We start from the raw sequence: 21201 nt of genomic DNA, 5'->3' as shown, positions 1-21201 counted from the left end.
TCCCTAAACTGTTACCACAAAGTTGGAAGCACACAATCTTGGATAGAGAGATGGATCATTGTATATTCATTGTAAACAGCAATAAAAGTCATACGGATATACAGTATTGTATAGAGTGAATATGAGAAAAGAAAGATAGGGAAAAATGAATAGAAGTAACATGGCAGTGTATGTGGATATGAATAGTGGATAGTGGCAAAGTTTAACTATTGTTCAATGAGCTTATCCTAAGACTGGCTCAGTCAGTACGTTTACATGCACATCCAAATTGAGCTGCTGTCAGTAATCGAGCAAAGGGTCCCAGCAGGGGTGCCAGAGAAATCCAATCCTACATGCACACAAGGAAATCGAGCTATTGTGTGAGGTACATTGTGCACCCAAGCCACAGGTGGCGCTACACGCCCCATCGTGTTGGTACACTTCCGGTTGTCGTCATGAAGAAGAGCTATTCAAGCGTGTAAACAAAGTTATCAGTTCCATGTTGTCCATTGCACGTTTTTCTCCCGTCCATGAATTTTAACATATTCAACTCCTTAAGCTGAATGAGCATGAACTCTGTCTCCTCATTGCTCCAGAAGTGCACGTTTCTGCTCGCCATTTTCTCTTCATTTGTTCCTCCTGACCTCTTCTGCTGCTCGCTACTACTGTTGTTATGCCGACCGAGGCTGTCGTGTTTCCCGCTTGTGGTCTTGTCACTCGTCACTTCCAGAAAGGGCAGTGCTGAAGTAAGTAGCTCGACTACGTAGCTCCATAGGGTATACATGCACTAAGTAGCTCGGCAAAAATCACATAATCTAGGTCATGTAGCTCGATTACGGGAAATCAAGTTCCGTTCAATTTCAGCCTAGCTAAGGTGTATCCATGGTATTTAGAACTTCGATTTCAGTCGAGCAACGGCAGAAATTCGATTTTCTCTATGTGCATGTAAACGCACTCAGTGCAAAATAGTGTCCCAGCACACTGATGGGCTGTTTTTTGTACAGTGTCATCACTGTTGGTACAAATCAACTCCGGCAACACTCCTTTCTACAGTAAAGTGGAATGAGTGAGTGAAAGTTCTGCTGTTTAAACTCAAATGGAGTGGGTGCTGTTTATTGTCCAGAATGGCTGAGAGTTTATTGAGTGTCCTTTTTTCCCCCCATCACCACCTCAAAACCTTCTAGAAAGCACCCCAAGACTGAGCCAAGCTTCTTGATCAGTTTCTTGAGTTTATTTTCATCTCCAGTGCCGATGCCACCTCTGCAGAAAATTGCTGCAAAGAAGACTGCAGTGGCCATCACAGACCGGTCGAACATTTTGAACATCTTGCTGCAAACATTAAAGAACCTGAGCTTCCTCAAAGTAGAGCCTGCTCAATTCTTTTCCTGTGCACAGCATCTGAGTTGACTTTCCAGTCCAGCTTGCTGTTGAGATAGACACCAAAGAATCTGCAGATGTCAACTAGTTCAACATCCAGGCCCATGATGATAACAGAGCTCTTCCCCCATCATCTCCTTGGTCTTGGCCACATTGAGGAGCAAATGATTCTTCCTGCACCACTGCATAAAGTTGGCCAAGTTCTCTTCCTGTCCATACCTGTTGAACCCAACCACCTCAGAGTTGTCAGAAACTTTCTGAAGGTGACTTTCTGACTTGTAATGAAAGTCCATGATGTACATGGTTCACTGTGGCGCTCCAGTGCTCATCAGCAGACGCACATATAGACACATTCCAGACCACAGGGTCTGTCTGACAAATAGTCAGTGACCCAAAAGATCATGGATCACCTGCATTTTTCTTTTCTCTCAGCAGGAGAAGTTGAATGGTGTTAAATGTGCTCAAGAAATTCAAGAAAGTGACTGGTGGTGTACTCCAGATGAGAGTGGGCCTTTTTCTTAGCAGGGTTCTAACTAGGCCTTTTCAGTGTATCGGGCCACTATGCAGTGTTTCCTTCCCACTACACCCACAATATTGTCAACATGCCTGTAAAAGTTGCTGCTACATTAATAAAAAGACTTGTCAATCTTGAAAATATGGTCTTTTGTTTAATTTTCCCTTGTTATCCCCACACGACGGCGACAGAGCACTGCCATGCAAATGTTCTACATTATTCGTGTGCAAGTGACGTCACAACCCAGAAGTCCACCATATTGGATGAGAACAATTAATAACCAGTGCTTCACATGTGAGCTGCTGCAATGCTTCGTGATTTTCTTCTTATTGCTTTACCTTTGAAGAAAGATAATACCTACTTTGTGTGTGGTATATAATTGCGGTAATAATGCTACTCGTGACAAAGAGAAACAGTTCTTCAGAATTCCAAAAATAATTAAAAACGGCAACAAAACAGATACACTGTCCAGAGAACGCTGTGCACTGTGGTTCAGAAACGTACATCGTAAGGACTTAACTGAGGAAAAAGATAATTACACCCACACGTGTGGTGATCACTTTATATCTGCTAAGAGTTCATTGCTAATTAAAGTCATGTTTTCTGCTGATTAAATTGAACTTTAGCGCAAACAGTCTGCTTCTCACCTCCCTTACAAAAAAGAAGCTTATTCAAGTGTGCTTCTAGTATACTTCTTTTAAACTAAAAATAAGAGAGTATGCTTTCAGTTTACTTTTTATTATTTACTTGTCAGAGATATAATTAAAAGTTATACATAAGTATTCTTGGCTTATACTGAAAAGTATATCGATAAGTATATTAAGCTTATACTTAAACTTTTGATCAAGATATACTTAAAAGTGTAATAAAAAAAGTATTAAAATATATGTGCATTATGTTTAAGTGTACTTGCCAATGCTCGAAAAACCTCATGTCCAATCGTCTGAGAGAACTAAAGTCTGTGCAAGGACGAGTAAAACTTTAATGGTAATCGTCCCATCGGATGCCAAAAGTTAGTGCTGGCAACCTAAGCGCTAAGATAGCAGGGCACCAGTCTAAAGTAGCTCGTCACGTTTCACAGGAAATGCATTAAAAAGTTTTATTCATCAACACGACAATATGTAAAAGTAAAAATATATATATATTTTGAGGAAACCATTCAAATTTCCTTGTTTTTGGTTATAATTCGTCAAAGTATGCATGTGTTTGAGTGTACAAGAAAAGCTTGGCTCAGAGAGGTCCACGTAATGACGTAATTATACCAATTGGCTAAGGGCGACGAGGGTCAAGGACATCATGTGCCAGCAGCATGGCTGAAGCAGGCAGGTGTCAAACTTGGAACTTTTATGTCATGATTGGAGTTAATAATAAACGACATCACTGAATAAATGCTCCTTACCGTTAATCAGTGTATGTGTGTGTATATTATGTGTATATTTTATTTATGTGTATAATATTTTTATTTTTGATGGTTTCATACATTTCGTAATATTTTTATTTTCTAAATATTTATCAACATGCCACCATTGTGGCACAGGAGGCTATGATTGGTGGACAGCTGACAAAGGGTGTCTCCCATTGGTTGTAAATCGTTACAAAAAAAATCATAAACACATATGAAACCCGCTGATTGGCTGTTCATATACTGAAGCATGTTGGAATATGCATTCTTTTTCCAAAAAAATCCCAACACGGAAGAACAGTTTTAAAAAACTACAGAAGCAAGAAGACCTTCTTTGTGTAAAGACTTTTTCCCGACATCAGCTTTCGGGAACAGAATGTTGCGAAAGCCAAAGCATTTACTCTCAAAAGGCTCTGACCTAAATTGTGGGCTAGATGGCATCCAGTAACTATAATCATACTATAACTAACTACATACTACAGTAACTATAATCATACAGTAACTATAGTCATACAGTAACTATAATCATTCTTGTAATAATAATTTCAGTAAACGGTTAATGTTCAGTTCCCTTTTCATTAATTCTCGATTCAAAGGCACAGCTGAGTCACACAGGTTGATCAGTGTGTAACGGACAACAACAATTTTATCCAAAATAGTTTTTCCTGCCCGAGTTGATTTATTTCCATTTCACATGCTTGCAGCTGTTGTAAAGTTCAGTGTGTTTGTGTAGAACTCTCTTGAACTGTAGGTTCATTACTACACTCTGGTTCCACGGTGACATTTTGCACAGGACCGGGTTCCTTTGATAACAGAAACCAAGCTTCAGCATTATTATTATACTCATTCAAAACTCTCCACAACTTAATATACCCTAAATTATTAATTCCTCTGCTACTAGAACTTTTCTTTCTGAATGTGTCTGCATTAGTGGTGCGCGGTATACCGATATATAGCAGTGCAGCTTGAAAAAGATGCGTATCGCGGTACAATTTTTGACATATCGGTTCAGTCGGGTTCACTCAGGAATCTTCATAAGTTTCTGGAAATAGTTCGTCTAATCATGGAAATGCTGAAAATATTTGATCAACTGCTTTTGGTTTTTTTATTTCAATGTATAAATCTCAAATAATATAGTTCACTAGCGTATATATTATTTTTGAGACGATAAATAAATAGAAGGTTCCAGAATTCCTTGCTCAAATGTGAAAAATAGTTGCTTGGTCACACTTTCAAAATGGTGGCCTCCATCGGCGCCGATGACTACAAGTTCAACATTGTGAAAAATCCTAAGGGAAAGGCTGCTGTTTGGCAGCACTTCAGCTTAATTATTCAGAAGAGGGAAAGCAGGAGCGAAGAAAACATTGCTGGGTGTAAAATTTATAAAAGATATAGTTAAGTGTAGTGGGGGAACAACTAATCTAACAACACATTTGAGACACCATCATCCGAGTGTTTCGGCGTGCAGCGCTGTTAATAGCAAAACCCCCATGGAATTACAACAGACCATGCAACAGACGAGCACTCTACATATTTCACATTCTGCGCCAAAACAACAAACTATAAATAATGCATTTTCTAGTACCAAGAAATACCAGAGTACATCTGAAAAAGCACAACGAATCACTTCTAAAATAGCAAGATTCATCGTGAAAGACGTGAGGCCATACAGCATGGTGGAATCCAAGGAGTTCAGGGAAATGCTGGCTAAATGCGAGCCCTGGTATCAAGTGCCATCTAGAAAAACTCTCTCAGAGGTCGTCATTCCCAAAATGTATTCCCAAGTTTATGAAGTTAAAAGCAGCTTACAACATGCTGAATTGCTAAGAAATTTGTTTTACTGCAAGCACAATCTGTTAATCACAGTAACACATGTATGCATAAATTACTTATTTTATCTGATTCTGATTTATTTTCTTGAATTAATTTGACCGTCAATAGGTAACTGGAATAAAACTTAAAACAAGTTGTGTCTTAAACAGCACAACATTGCATTTCATTATGTGGTAGAATATATAAATCATAAAAAATCAGTAACTTAAGTATGCTGAAGCCCAGTGTGAAGTTGACTTTATCTCGGGTAGGACATTATTGATGTTAGACAATCTTATATCTGGCTGGAAGTGACAGCCTTTTACTCGTGTTTTTCCATTCTTTACAAAAAGCTGCCAGATGTGTTGTGATTTTTTTTTCCTCTATGCTCAAACATTACAGTGTCTAACATTATTTTTTATTATTCAAATTTGTGTAGATTGACTACATTGTAACTTCTTTTACACACAGGCTATTTAGCAAACTACTAGTACATGTAACTAGTTAAATAGTTAAAATTACATTTGTTTAATAATGATTGCATTTGTTTCCTTGCATAATTGTTTTGCTTAAAGAAATGCCATTCTTACACTAAATTATCATGATACGTATCACGATACACTGATCATGTATCGCGATATATCGCAATACAAAAATTCTTGTGATACCCATCCCTAGTCTGCATGTATTAGTGTTATGGTTTTGTGGATTTATCATAATTATGCTTCTTCATCTATTAAAATCAACTGCATTCTGTCCTCTCCAAAATAAAATAAAGCTATGGGCAAGTGGAATTGTTTTTTGGGCAAGTATGTTTTGGGTGCTGCTTGCCCATTGGGCAAGTAAGGCTGGGAGATTTTTTTTCGAGGACTGCTTGCCCTGTAGTTGTGCTTATCCTTTTGATAGTAGCCTATAAAGTACTTCTTTTTCACACATATTGGCTTCTTTGTGATATATGGCAGCATGTTTTAAATTCCATCTTTTAAACCTACATGTACCATAAGTTTGTGGTCAGCTCTGGGGTGGAATACTAATAGTACATTTCTAATATGTTATAAAGTATACTTTTATAAACTAAAAAGTGGACTAGAAGTGTGTTACGAGTAAACCAATAGTATATTTCCAGTATACTACAAAGTATACTTTAGTAAACTAAAAAGTGGACTAGAAGTATAAAACAAGTAAACTCATAGTATATTTCCAGTATATTATGAAGTATGCTTTTGTAAACTAGAGTGGACTACAAGTATAGAACTAGTAAACTATTAGTATACAAGTTTACTTGTGGTATACTTGCAGTACAAAATAAAATAAAAAATACTAGTTGTATACTCAGAGTTTACTTCTCTTAAAGTATAAACTAAAAGTGGGCCAATTTAGTCCCAAGAAGTATTAGATTAGTTTACTTCCAAGTATACTGTAAGTACATTGATATCAGTATACTTGGTACACAAAAGTATACTTAAGGAAATATACCTTAACTTTACTTATGTATACTAAATAAAATGAACTTAAAAGTATACTACTTTTTGATAAGGGCTTGCGGGAGAACCGTCAAACCTATGCGATAAAACAAATCCAGATTGGGCACCAACACTCAAATTAGGACATGATAAAAATCAAGATGAAAACTCATCTCGCAGTATCAAGAAGCAACAGGATAAATGAAAGCCCTGCCAAGAAAGCCAGATTAAAAAAAAAAAAAAAAAACACAACATTGCAAACCTTCACGAGTTTGGATACACCAGGAGAACAAATGTGGGTCAACTTTGCCAGGTGAAGGTATTAGCGATGCCCTCCAGTAACTTCGTTTTACTTATGCACTTTTTGTTTTACAGATGTACCAGTCAAATGAAATTGTGACTGAAACCCTCCCAGCAGAGATACACACGGAAAGTGGTTGCCAGACAGAACTCACTGGGTTACAAATATCTCAAATGGAGCGGTGCAATAGAGAGATGACTTGTGAATTGCTGGAACTTAAGAAAAAAAAAAGGTGGAAGCTGGTTTAAGTTGACAAGGTTACCAAAGTATGCTGTGCCTTGTGTAATTTATTTCCACCAATTGTTCCTTTTGATTAGTGATTTTACTTTGTCTATGAAAAGAAAATAGAATTAGCATAAAATAGTCCAACTTGCTTAGTGATGTTTTTATTGCATGCTTTTATTCTGTCTGTACTCTATTTTGTCAGAGATCTTTATTGTTTGAAATGTAAAGGTTTGTTGGGTTAATAATATATACAAAAACAAGAATAATTAGAATATCAAAATATGTTCATAAAATATACTACTTATGTACATGTCCTTGCATTTTGGATTTGTACATCATCCAACATGGCAGCGGGTGCATATGTTACACTGTTTTTGTCATGTGGTTGCACATGAATTTGGACATACTCCACTCCCCATCCACATAAGCGCCCACTGCATAGCTGCCTAACACTTTGTGATCATCAACTGGTTGTTTTATTCTTATTCCATAAATATGCCACCAATATAGCTGAATATTAATAAGTCTTAAATTAAAAACAAAAATCACAGCAACTTTTGGGGAAAAAAAAACTCTCAATATTATCAAAAAGGGTGACTTTCAGGGAGGCCTGCAAGTACCAGGAAATGCACTAGAATGCATCTCCGAGCATGTGGAACCTGTGAGCTTTCAGGGGCCTAAGGCAGCCCCTGAACCCCTGGCCGTTACGACTGGTGCCACTACTCTGATAATTTTGGTCTAGTTAGAACCCTGCATAGATATTACATTACAGGCATTTAGCAGATGCTCGTATCCACAGTAATGTACAACAGGACTTTGACATACCACATGACATCAGACATGGCAGTGGGCAGCCCAAGGAGCAGTTCGGGGTTAGATGCCTTCAACCATTGCTGCTGGTCCAGGAACTGGCGACCTTTTGGTCCCAAAGCTGCTTCTCTAACCTTTAGGCCATGGCTTCCCCATATGATTGCATTGTAATACCTGTGGCTGGTCGGCAAACTGTATGCTGTAGCATTAAAATATCCCTTCACTGGGACTGAGTGGTGTAGCCCAAACGCGTTCTAGCATGAAAATGTCCCTGCATACAAAATGACATGGTTTGCCAAGGTTGGTATGGAAGAACTTGAGTAGCCTGAACAGAACCCTGATCTCAACTGCACTGAACACTTTTGGGATGAATTACAATAAAAAGCTTCACACCAGGCCTTCCCGCCCAACATCAGTTCCCCTCATGCTCATGTCTGAATGGGTACAAATCCTCACAACCACATTCCAAAATCTAGTGAAAAGCCTTCTCAGAAGCCTGAAAGCCGTTATAGCAACAAAAGAAAAAAAAAATCAATATTAATGCCCATGGATTTGGAATGGTATGCTCAATAGTCAGGTTATTATTAAAACAATTTCTCTGCAGTCTTAATTCCAAGTGTTATGTTGTCCAAAGGTCTTATATAATTACGATACACAAAGAAAGAACTTTAAAGGTGTGGCCATGCCAACAGAAGACACTGAAAGGAAAATAAATACTGGCACTCCAAATCTTACTGCCAATCATTAGAATTACTTTAGAGCAGCGGTTCCCAAACTTATTTTTCCACGCACCACCTTTTTCATCTTGACTTTGTTTGCATACCCCCAATGCCGGACACGTAAAAAAGTGCAACACATTCTATTTATATAAGGCACCAAGTTTAATGAAATTAGAATACCAAAGTCAAAACGCATAACAGGTCTATGAGCTCTCTCCTTCAGAAGTATGGAAAACAATAAAACACGAAGAACAAGGACAAACAGGCTCACAGTTTGACAAAAATAGGGGAATTTCAAATTCAGTGCAGGCGCAGTGCTCTGGGACAGTCAGAGAGAGAGAGAGAGAGAGTTACGTTATTATGCGGCAATTTTCATTTAGTTTTGGGGAGGTTGTGTTTGGAGGTTAAATGGGCTACTTACCCATATTAATGCGATGGGTGGGCCTGCACATCTTTTAAAAGCTCTCCAATGTCTGGTGGGATTGTTGACAGTTTAATGCGCAAGTCCTTCTCAACAGCATCCAGTCTTTGACGATATTTTGTCTTCACTGCTGTAAGAGCAGAGAAACCTGACTCACACAGGTAGGTGGTGGCGAAGGGGATCAAAACCCTCAGGGCTTGCTTTGCCAGTGCTGGATATGCGCTCATTGCCTTGGCCCAAAAATCCACAAGAGGTTGCCGTTTGAACTGCAGCTGGAGCGCTCCGTCAGATGACAGGTCAATCAGCTGTTCCTGCTCCTAAAGTGACAGATGTGGTACAGGGAGCGACACTTCAAATGGGTAGCGAATCCAGGACTTGGATGTATCTGTAGCAGGGAAATATTTCCGTAGCTGCTCGGCGAGTTGGGTGAGATGTTCAATTATTTGACGTTTAGCATTTTTGTCCATGATGATCTCGTTTGCATCCAAGAACGCATGCAATGTAGGGAAACACAGAATCATGTTCTCACTCACGCAGCATACCCAGAATTGCAGCTTTTTGATCATGGCCTCTATCTTGTCTTGTGTCTCGAACAGGGTAACACTGACTCCTTGCAGCCCCAAATTCAGTTAATTCATGACTGAAAATATGTCGGCCAAGTAGGCGAGCTTTTGCAGAAACACCTCATCATGCAGGCTGGAGGCCAAATGAAACAGATTGTCTTCAAAGAATTGCTGGACTTAATGTCGCAGTTCAAAAAGCCTTGTCAACACCTTGCCCCGTGACAACCAGCGCACTTCAGTGTGCAAGAGCAGCGCAGTGTGCTCGCTGCCCATTTCATTGCACAACACTGTGAACAGCCTTGAATTTAGCGGACGAGCCTTGATGTTCACCAGTTTCACCGCATCACTGAGGACGGAAAGTAGATCTCCTGGCATGTTTTTGGCTGCGAGGGCCTCCCTGTGAACACTGCAGTGTAACCAGACAATGGATGGACAGACCTTCCTGATGTGCGCTATAAGCCCAGTGTGCTTCCCTGTCATGGCCTTGGCACCGTCGGTGCATATTCCCACACATCGTGTCCAGTCAATTTCGTTTGACTTCATGAATTCATCAAGCAAATTAAATATTTCTTCTCCCGTTGTCCGTGTCGCAAGGGGCCAACAGAACAACAACAAAAAAATCTTCCTTCACTGTGCCATCAAAAAGTTAATGAGTGTACACCAATAGATTGGCTAGATTTGCCACATCTGTAGATTCATCTACTTGGAGAGAATAAAACTCGCTCTCTTTTACGCGAGTAACTAACGCAGCCAGAATGTGTTCGGACATCCTGTCGATGCGGCGTGAGTGTTGTTGGACACTGGAATCAAGTCCAACCTTTTTGCTTCTTTCTCTCTAATCATACATTCAACCATGTCTTTGGCAATCGGTAAGTACACATCTTCAACGTGTGTGTGAGGGAGCCCCTTTTTTGAAATTCTGTAACTGGCCAGATAAGATGCCCGTAATGTGTTTTTAGTCGATCCACTTTAATGAAACTGTAGTTGTTTCTGGCTGTTTTTCAACTCATCCAATTTTGTTTGAAAAAACGTAAGGGGTTTTGTACTAAAACTGGGGTGTTTGGTGTTAAGGTGGCGACGTAGGTGAGAGGGCTTCAGTGTGCTCTTAGACAGGACCTCACTGCACACCACGCACTGAGGCTTTGGACAGTCTGCATTGCCAATCCACGTGAAGTCCAGCCCCAGATATGACTCCTCGTACTTGCGTTTTCTTCTCCACGTCTGCCCTGTCTCATTCACTCTTTTGCCGCTCTGTGCTCCACCTCCGCCTTCCTCCACTTCATTCTCCCACATTCCATCATTACTATCTGTCTCCTGCTCGATTGCCTCTCTCTCTGTTTCTGTCACCTATTCTTCTCTTTCATTGGTTTTATTGCTTAATAACTTCCCTGTTTTTAGCCAGTTTTCCATCTTAGCATTATCTTCCACAAAAGACAAAATTATGCTAGGTGCCGGCGCCAAATATTTGACAGGAAATTGGGCAGCCTGTATTTATTTTTCAATTAAAACGTACATCCACAATTGAAAAGTGACCAATGGTTTCTTGTCTAACATAATAAAAAACCCAATTTAAAATGATGTATGATTTGTTTATTTATTAGTCAGCAAGTTAACTTTAAAACCATAGATCCGCCATTGCCGTTTTAATCTCTCGTACCCCCTAGCGGCAGCTCGAGTACCACCAGTGGTGCGCGTACCACAGTTTGGGAATCCCTGCTTTAGAGCCTTGCTAAGAAACATGGTATCCATTTTCAGTCACCTGCTCTTTTTTTTATTTTTTTTATAAAAATTGTGTGGGTCTAGCCATCTTTTATTCTTAAGTCACACTGTACAAGATGATTCTCAAAAGGATTCTGTAACAGACAGAATGGCGATAAGTGTTCATGTTAGATTAAACGAAGACGGCTACTATGTTCTGCTATATTGGGTGTACAGTAATGAAGCACAGGTTTGAAGCTCTTCAACTGGAAAGCATAAAATTTGTATCCTTTATTACACACACACACACACACACACACACACACACACACACACACACACACACACACTTTGGGAGTATTTTCCTGCCTATAAAGGCTGCATTGCTGGTTGTTCAGTGTTTTTTGTTGTTTGGTTTTTTTTTTTCTTAAATTTCCTTGTATTTTTGTGACATGCTTTTTTTTTATTCACTGAGAGAAGCGATCTTTTTAGACGGCAAGAATCGTGTTGCTATGATGATGGCCATTGTTTACTAGTATCTGTATCAGTACTGCATGTGTTATCTAGCCAAGTGAGATTTATACTTCATAATTGTAAAGTCTGTTGCTTTGCATATTTTCTTGCCAGTAAAAAACACATGGTTACAGAAAATTTCTGATTAGATTTTTAGAATTAGAAGCCTTGGTCACATACATTACAGCACAGGGAAATTCTCTCTCTGCATTTAACCCATCAGGAGCAGTGAACACACATGCACAAAGAGAGGGAGGGAGGGAGAGAGTGTGTGTGCACGCAGTGGCACCTGGGGATTTTTTTTCCCCCCTTAGAATTAGAAGTCTTTATTTGATGGCTCTGTGTTACTAAGGGAAACAGTGCATCGCTGTGCTGGTTACGCCACAAGCAGATATCCAGTTTCAGTACAAATGGTTGTGGCCAGGTAAGCCTATTTTTATCAATATCATAAGTTTTAAAATTATTAAATTGTTATAAAAAGTTATATTTTTAATTTAAAGATGCCGGGGGACGACAGGGCACTTGCTGTGATCAGCAAACAGCATTTATTTTTTGGTTGACTTTAAGAACGAGTTGGATGGATTCGGTGTCCCCATGCACACAAATGTAATCTCAATCAGCAATCTTTTTGTCAGTCTTCAGACAAGAAAGCTGACTGGAAGAGTTTCAAAATCAGTCCACATGTGAATGTTCAAGCATACCAGTTCCCATCAGTCAAAAGCTGTGCCAAACACATTTTGCAATGGACTAATTTCATCCCAAAAAGAATCAAGTTTGGTGTTTCATTTACTGATAAACGATTGAAACCATGTCCAATTTCTGAGTGCAGGATGCATCATTTGTCTCGAGTTTCTGTCCGAATGAGGTGAGTGGTTGAATGACTGCAGAATTTCAGATCTTCTTGAAATTTCCCTTTTAGTCACTGCTGTTCCACAATACAGTCAGTCATGACTGACTGAAAATGGTGTAACAATCTTCTGAAGGTTTCAGGTCCCCATCATGACTTCACACTACAGTGCCTTGCAAAAGTATTCATCCCCCTTGGTGTTTGTTCTGTTTTGTTGCATTACAAGCTGGAATTAAAATTGATTTTTTTTTGGGGGGGGGGTTTAGCACCATTTGATTTACACAACATGCCTACCACTTTTACGGTGCACATTGTTGTTTTTTGACACACAAACAATAATGAAGATGAAAAAACAGAAATCTGGAGTGTGCACAAGTATCCCCCCCCCCCAAAAAAAAAAAAAAGTCAATACTTTATAGAGCCACCTTCTGCTGCACTTACAGCTGCAAGTCTCTTGGGGTATGTCTCTATTAGCTTAGCACCTCTAGCCACTGGGATTTTTGCCCATTCCTCAAGGCAAAACTGCTCCAACTCCAAGTTAAACGGGTTGCATTGGTGTACAGCAATCTTCAAGTTATGCCACAGATTCTCAATTGGATTGAGGTCTGGGCTTTGATTAGGCCATTCCAAGACATTTTAAATGTTTCCCTTTAAACCACTCCAGTGTAGCTTTAGCAGTATGTTTAGGGTCATTGTCCTGCTGGACTGTGAACCTTCATCCCAGTCTGAAACCTCTGGCTGACTCAAACAGGTTTTCCTCCAGAATTGCCCTGTATTTAGTGCCATCCATCTTTCCTTCAGTCCTGACCGGCTTTCCTGTCCCTGCAGATCAAAAACATCCCCACAGCATGATGCTGCCACCACCATGCTTCACTGTAGAAATGGTGTTCTCAGGGTGTTGGGTTTGCGCCACACATGGCGTTTCCCATAATAGCCAAAAAGTTAAATTTTTGTCTAATTTGACCAGAATATCTTCTTCCATGTGTTTGGGGAGTCTGCCACATGCTGTTGGGCAAACTCCAAACGTGTTTTCTTAAGCAATGGCTTTTTTCTGGCCACTCTTCCATAAAGCCCCACTCTGTGGAGTGTATGGCTTAAAGTGTCCCTATGGGGACAGATACTCCTGTCTCCACTGTAGATCTTTGCAGCTCCCTCAGCATTATTGTTGGTGTCTTTGTTGCATCTCTGATTAATGCCCTCCTTGCCCGGTCTGTGAGTTTTGGTGGGCGGCCTTCTCGTCAGGTTTGTAGTGGTGCCAAATTCTTTCCATTTGGCTATAATGGATTTAATGGTGCTCCATGGGATATTCAAAGTTTGGGATTTTTTCCATGACCCAACCCTGATCTATACTTCTCTACAACTTTGTTTCTGACCTGTTTGGAGTGCTCCTTGGTTTTCATGTTGGTTGCTTAGTAGTGTAGCAGAGTCAGGGTCCTTTCAGAACAGGTTGATTTATACAGACATTATGTGACAGATTGTGTGACACTTTGACTGCACATAGGTGGATCTTAATCAACTAATTATGTGACTTATGAAGTGAATTGGTGGGACCAGCTCTTATTTAAGGGTTTCATGCAAAAGGGGGTGAATACTTACACACACTCCAGATTTCAGTTTTTTCATCTTAATTATTGGTTGCATCACAATTAAAAAAAAAAAAAAAAAAAAAGTACACCTTTCAAGTGGTAGGCATGTTGTGTAAATGATATGGTGCTAATCCCCCAAAATTTCATTTTAATTCCAGCTTGTAATGCAACAAAACTGGACAAACAACAAGGGGGATGAATACTTTTGCAAGGCACTGTATGTCATCAAATAATAACAAAAATAGTAAGCCAGCACATCCTTAACTGGGTCCAGTTTGCACATCAGACACTATTAAGGAAAACTTTAAAAAGGAGAATTAAAAAAAAAAAAAGGTTTACACCAAAATTAATTTGCTTATGACAAACTCGTACATAAACCTCGAAAGTAGAAGCAAACAAAAAAGTTCGTGGGATGTCACAGTTCCTACGAAAAGCAGAGCAATGACAGTTAACAGGAATGAACGCTCAGCTTACACCAGTAGCGGCTGGCTTTTGTAAAAGTGAGGGAGGAAGGAATGCTTGGTTGAAGGTCACGGGCCCCAATGCGACCGCACCTGCTGGACCGGCTATAGTTACACGCACGGGTTGAGTTGATAATAGTTGAAAAACCTATCATTTTAACGGGGTGTGTACACTTTTTATAGCTGCTGTACACATTACTTTCAGGTGTTCAACACATCTTTCTCTTTCAAAATTCTCTCAAAATCTTCCGTATTTAACGAAGCAAACCTGGCGGCCATGTTTGTAGCTCAGCCCATGGAAGGGTTTTGCAAGCAAAACATTCACCACGTCCTCTGTTTCCATTACTTTATTCGTAGAATATCTATAACATAGTCAATCCACTTCCACCTCGCCGTTCTCACTCTGACTGCCGAAGTGCCCGAGTCACCGGATCTAGAAGTTAAGTTTGATAAGATAACCCCTCCCCCCAGGCAGCTAAGGCCTCTACTTATTGGTTCATTGCGCAACTAGGGCTGCAGCCTATTGGTTGATATTTTGTAGCACTTGTCAGATCTCTTAGCTAGTCCCACCCTCTTAGAGGAGGATTTTCCTCCTCTCTCTCATTGAAGTCTATGTTAACCACGAGCCGCCAGTGCCGGAGACTGTTTGAATCGGAGTGAATGGGAGCCGAAGGGAGGAAGATCCTCCGTGCAGTAATTTCTAATAGCGAGCGATAGGGGGTGCTAATGTAATTTCACCCAGAGAAACGAATATAATGTACATGTCGTATTTGGCAGTAAAATAGTAATATTCAAGGACAGCAATTCATTAAATTGGTCAAGACAATTTCAACTTTTTATTCTTAGAATTTTTAAGGAGGATCTTCCTCCCTCTCCTCACTGGAGAAGCCACCTGTGGCTTACACATCTGATGATCAATGAAGAAGAGGTAAGCAATGAGATCAGTTTGCAGTGCACACAATTTGCCTGCAATACGATCATGAGCATATTATATGGAAAGGTTGTTGAGTAAGAGCAACTGGAACCACAGTGCTGTAAACAAGAGGTTTGCAATTGGAGACTTTTAGAAAAAGACGGAGATAGAAAGGGGGATGCAAGAGAGGCACCTTTGGCTAACAGAACAGATGCCATAACTCCACTCAAGACAGAAGTGTTTCTTCACCACCATGAATACGTGACTACCACCAGGTAATATGCAAGGTCAGTAGAGTATAGGCCCATACTTGGCTTTAAAGGCATACGCATCATTAGGTGTTTATACAGCTAAGCACCGCTCGCGCCAACAGTGAGATAACTTATTGAAACAAAGTGTGTTTTCGTGAAGACTCCATGATTTTGTCACAATGTCAAGCCACATCATATAATTAGGTACCGGCAGTACAATGAAAATAGCAGAATTATTTCATTGCTTGTGCAATTCATTGAAAATCAGTCAACTTCATGTTAGTTGACTAATATCCCACTTCCCAAATATCCAACTAATCAGAAATTGAATTATACCCACAGACAGTAAGAAAATTGATATTCCATTTCCACTGATATTATTTTAATTGAGAGTTATCAATTAAATAAGTATATTTAATCAACCTAAAAGATTGCCAATTGTCACCTCACACTCGCTATACGCTCAACAGGTCATTCAACTGGCATTTGTACACAAACACCATCACAAAAGTTCAATGTGTGGTCTTAGAATGATCGCTACTTGAATTATAATATTACCACATTCAGCAGTGTCCAACATTGGTTTATGTACATACCCTATGTCCCTGGGTTATTTTCAATAAAACTGCTAAAATAATTTGAAAATATGTCACGTGTTTTTATTTAAAAAATTAGGCCAGAATCCATAAATTAAACCTGGGCAAATTATGGCCCTTTTCCACTACCCTTTTTCAGCTCACTTCAGCTCACTTCAGCCCGACACGACTCGCGTTTCGACTACCAAAAACCAGCACGACTCAGCTCGCTTCAGCCCTGCTTAGCCCCTAAAACTCGCACCGTTTTGGAGTGGGGCTGAAGCGAGCCAAGCCGTGCCGAGTGAGGTTAGGGGCGTGAGCAGACACTCCCCTGTGCACTGATTGGTGAGGAGGAGTGTCCTCACATGCCCACACACGCCCCGCGAGCGCGCTGGGATCTGTAAACACCGCAAACCCGGAAGAATAATAATTATGAATTACGAGAATTTCTGAAGCCTTATGCGCCTCGCCTCATCTATACGCTCTTGCCAGTATCTGTTGGCGTTGTCGGTGACAACAAGCCACAGCACCAAGACCAGCAACACTAACGACTCCATGTCCTCCATGTTTATTGTTTACTATCCGGGTCGTGAGACTACCGCTTAAAAGCTCACTGAATCAGTGACATACAGAGCATCATGGACGAGTCCGCGGAGCGCAAGGCTCGCCGTATGCCCTTCAAATAATGCACGCAGTAGGCTATTGATGTTTTATTATGAGCCATGTACAGTATGTCGCCGAATGTTTTTTTGTTTGAGTTACATGTTCGTTTGAAGGACTTAAATGTACAAAATAACATAGTTGCACCCCGGAGTGTTGAAATTGGTAAACACTGTGCATTCAGTGAGGTTTGCACCGCCCTCCTTTTATTTCTGACTCTTCCTGTCACCATTGCAACCTCTGAGCGCTCATTCGTATGCCCTTCAAATAATGTGCGCAGTATAGGCTATTGATGTTTTATTATGAGCCATGTACAGTATCCTAATGTTTTTTGTTTCTGAGTTACATGTTCGTTTGAAGGACTTGATGTACTAAATAACATAGTTGCACCCGGTAGTGTTGAAATTGGTAAACACCGCAGTTGCGGACATTTTGTAGCCTAAAATGATGTTATGATAAGCTTTAATAAAGGGCCCGGTCATTTGCCCCGCCCCCGGCCCGGCTCTGACTTGTTCCGCCACTGTCACTGATTGCGCTGCTTAACGACATCACGTGACGTCCACCCACTTTCGCTAACTCCACCCAATGTGTCCACCCACTTCCAGCCAGCACGGTTCAGCACGGTTGTAGTCGAAATGCAACTTCAATAGCCCCGCTCAGCTCGACTCAGCACGGCACGGCTCAGCCGCGTTTGTAGTGGAAAAGCGGCATTAGGTATCAAAATAAATCTGGACATTTTCTTCAAGAAAAAGGCTATTTTAAAGTCATGCCACTAAATCCAAGGTAGCACAGGACCACTGAATCCAAGTTAACCACCAAGATTCTTCTGTGCAAGTCAAGAAAGCAGATGGTTAATGGTTCCTAAAAATTAATTTTAAAACCAGTTTTAGATCAACCTAATCTAAAAATCAGGTTTTAAATTACATCAGAAGTTAGATGTTGCCCCTTAGAGTAACCTACTTCCTTTGGAGCCATTTTTTTAAATATTAAAATATCCTAAATGTATAAATTAGATAAAATTTACAATAAATCACAGCTCTTTAAGGAGTTAAAATATCTAACAGTTATAAATTATAACACTCAACTTTAATATTTTTAAACAAGTGTCCAAACCCTGTCTTCAGACTGAGATTTGTGGTAACCACAAAAGATGACCACTTGTATTATAAACAATGTAATAACATTTGCTAACTTGACTGAATTGTAGGAGAAATAACTCATTTCTGGTGGAGATTAGCTCAATCAGACTGTTTAAATAGCTGCAGGGAGAAAAAAATAAACCAAGTCAATATCTTGTAGCACAAGTTATTAGGGTGCTTGCCAAAGGCAAGCACACTATTGTTCTTCTTAAATTTACTTGTTCTGCCTTATTCCGACACATTTTTTGGATCCACTACTCCTCCTAGGACGTTTGAAATAGAGACACCGTTCCAACTCTGAGACATCTGGCCTGAAGTGGTGGTGTGCGCTTGTATACAGCTTTTGGATCAACACACCCGTTCTCTTATTCTTGTCGTTTTTCCTCATAGAGAATGAACAGGGCTCATGAATCGAATCGTCCTACTCGGACACGCTCCATCGCAGGTGCACCAAACCTCATGTGATACTTCAGGCTGACTCCCCCGACACATACATGCAATCGGTTCTGACCTGTACTCATATTTTTCCTTTCTTTTTACTCATCCCTTTTTCCTCCATAGGCTTGCATTGATTTTTGGCCCCATTGAAAATGAATGGTGTTTCAAGAGAAAAACTTTCACTTTCCATCAATTTTTTTAACCAAGTGACCAAACTTCAAGAAACTTCACTTGATGCCTCAGGCCAAGTCCCCGCACAGATCCATCCCCTCATCTGAGAGCTGCACTCATCTTTTCCTTGGTTTTCATGCATCTCTTTTTACCTCCATAGGCTTCCATTGATTTTTGGCCCCATTCAAATGAATGGAGTTTTGCTCAGTAACACTTCACCACACATCCACCAAACTTCATATGGCACCTCAGGCCAAATCACCCATCACACACATGATATCGGTTCTGACCCGCACTCGTCTTTGTCTTGCTTTTCATCCGTCCATTTTTTCTCCATTTTGCCGCTAATCAATGGAAGCTTGACTGAATCATTCCTCCCTTCCCCCATAGGTGATGATGCATTTGGCAAGGATCTGCTCATTTGAGACTTTGACAGCAAATCAACTTCAACTCAATGGCCACTTTATTAGGAATACTTACATGTACACACGATAGCAATTAGCATATAAGCATTCACGTGTTACCATGCTAGCTGTTAGCATGTTACCCATTACGATATCATGCCTGCTGTTAGCTCGCGAGTTGTTAGCATGTTCACCATTAGCATGTTAACATGCAGAGTTCGCATGTTTGCTGTTAGCGAGTTTGCCTGAGCATGTTACCATGCTAACTGTTAACATCTTAGCATGTCACCCTCAACGTGTTAACATGTTAAAAGTTAAAATACTAGCCATTAGCATGTTAGCCTGTTAACTGTTAGCATGATAGCTGTCAGCATATTAGCCTTAAAGTATTAGAATTTTAACAAATAGCAAGTTAATCATTAGCATGTTAAAATGCTAGCTTTTAGCATGTTATCTATTAGCATGTTATCTATTAGCATGTTATCTATTAGCATGTTATCTATTAGCATGTTATCTATTAGCATGTTAGCATGCTAGCTTTTAACATGTTAATATGCTGTTAGCATGTTAGTATGCTAACTGTTAGCATGCTAGTTGTTAGCATGTTGGCATGCTAGCTTTTAGCATGCTAGCATGATAGCTGTTCTGCTACAGCTCAGCAAGCACACTTTGCATTTTCTCTGTGGAAATGCAGCCTAGTTTATACTGTTGGACAAGCATCAATTTTTGGTAAATTCTTGATTAAGAATTTGAGATAGGAATTGGTAAATAAATACTACTGATAAGCTAAATCTGGTCAATGTAATAAACTACGCAGGCCCAGCTTAACCTTGATGCCAAATGTTAGCCTTGCAGCTTTATAAAATTTTTTTTTTTTTTAAATCACACTATGCAAAGTCCACAGTTTGGTTATTTTTGTGAACTTTTTCCATTTGGCAAAACTGAATCAGAAGGATTTTTGACTCAAAATATTTTCACAAGTTTTAATCCTAAGTGGCTGAAAAAAAAATAGGCTTCAACTGCTTACCCATGTGCACCAATATAGTCAATTTAAAAGCTGCAAAATTACCTTGCTAAGAAATTAATGACCTCTGAAAAAGTGCTTCATGTCCTTTTAAAAGCCCTTGCATGTGTTTATTATTCAAGATTGAGGGACAAAATTGCTAAGAGTTCACACTAGCAGTGGATAATGTTAAAAAGCTATTAAAGGCCAGTGCAATCTTTATTTTTGTAGATACGGAGTCACAAAATGTGCATTTTCAGGTCTGGCAACTGCCAAATTTTGTGGGTAGCCCTAAACCCCATCTCTCAAAAACCATTCAAGACAATTACTTGAAATTTGTGTTTATTTGCTTTATATGCCTTGATGCTGCAAGTGGAAAAAATATTGCTTCCAACACCATTTTAAAATTTTGACTGCCAATACCTAAGATAATATAATCTCACAGGGGTAGAGCAGTACATTTTACCTTATTTATATGACGACACTTCAGTTGTTGAGGTATAAACACAGACAGTATAACAACATTATACAGCCTTTTAATTTAATTTGAATAAAAAAGATCAAGTGAAAACTTTAACTTACCATCATCTTTTCAAACAAGTCAACAATCTCTTTTTCAGAGAGATTCCATGATCGCTCATCAAAAAGAGGCTGAGGTACAGGTAGTTCAGAATGTGTGGAGATGGGGTCTGTTGGGTGCTGGATAAAAGGCTTCTCTTTCTTTACGCCTTGTTTTCGAAAGCTTGTAATCCTGTCACGCTGTAGGGAAGAGTGATATCAAACTTTCACAAACTGCAGATCATTTTGATTTGTGTCATGTTTTTTAAAGAAAATTCTAATATACCAAGTACAATGCTGTCTTTACTGGAACCTACTGTATATGCGATATTGAAAGGTGCACACATCTACCAATTTATTAGCAACACCTGCTCAGTTATTCAGTTTGCCACACAATA

At 39.7% G+C, this 21201-nt stretch overlaps 1 protein-coding gene across 1 annotated transcript in view; it reads right to left on the bottom strand.

The window, feature by feature from the left end:
* diaph2 (diaphanous-related formin 2) overlaps positions 1-21201 on the bottom strand; it is a 902507-nt gene that overhangs the window by 832621 nt on the left and 48685 nt on the right. Inside the window, exon 4 of the mRNA XM_060927624.1 lies at positions 20828-21004. Within this exon, the coding sequence (XP_060783607.1) occupies positions 20828-21004 (177 nt within the window). The remainder of the gene's footprint in view (positions 1-20827; positions 21005-21201) is intronic.

The sequence above is a fragment of the Neoarius graeffei genome, chromosome 8 (assembly GCF_027579695.1).
Source record: "Neoarius graeffei isolate fNeoGra1 chromosome 8, fNeoGra1.pri, whole genome shotgun sequence".
NCBI classification, from domain to species: Eukaryota; Metazoa; Chordata; class Actinopteri; order Siluriformes; family Ariidae; genus Neoarius; species Neoarius graeffei.
This window is presented reverse-complemented; position numbering and strand designations above follow the sequence as displayed.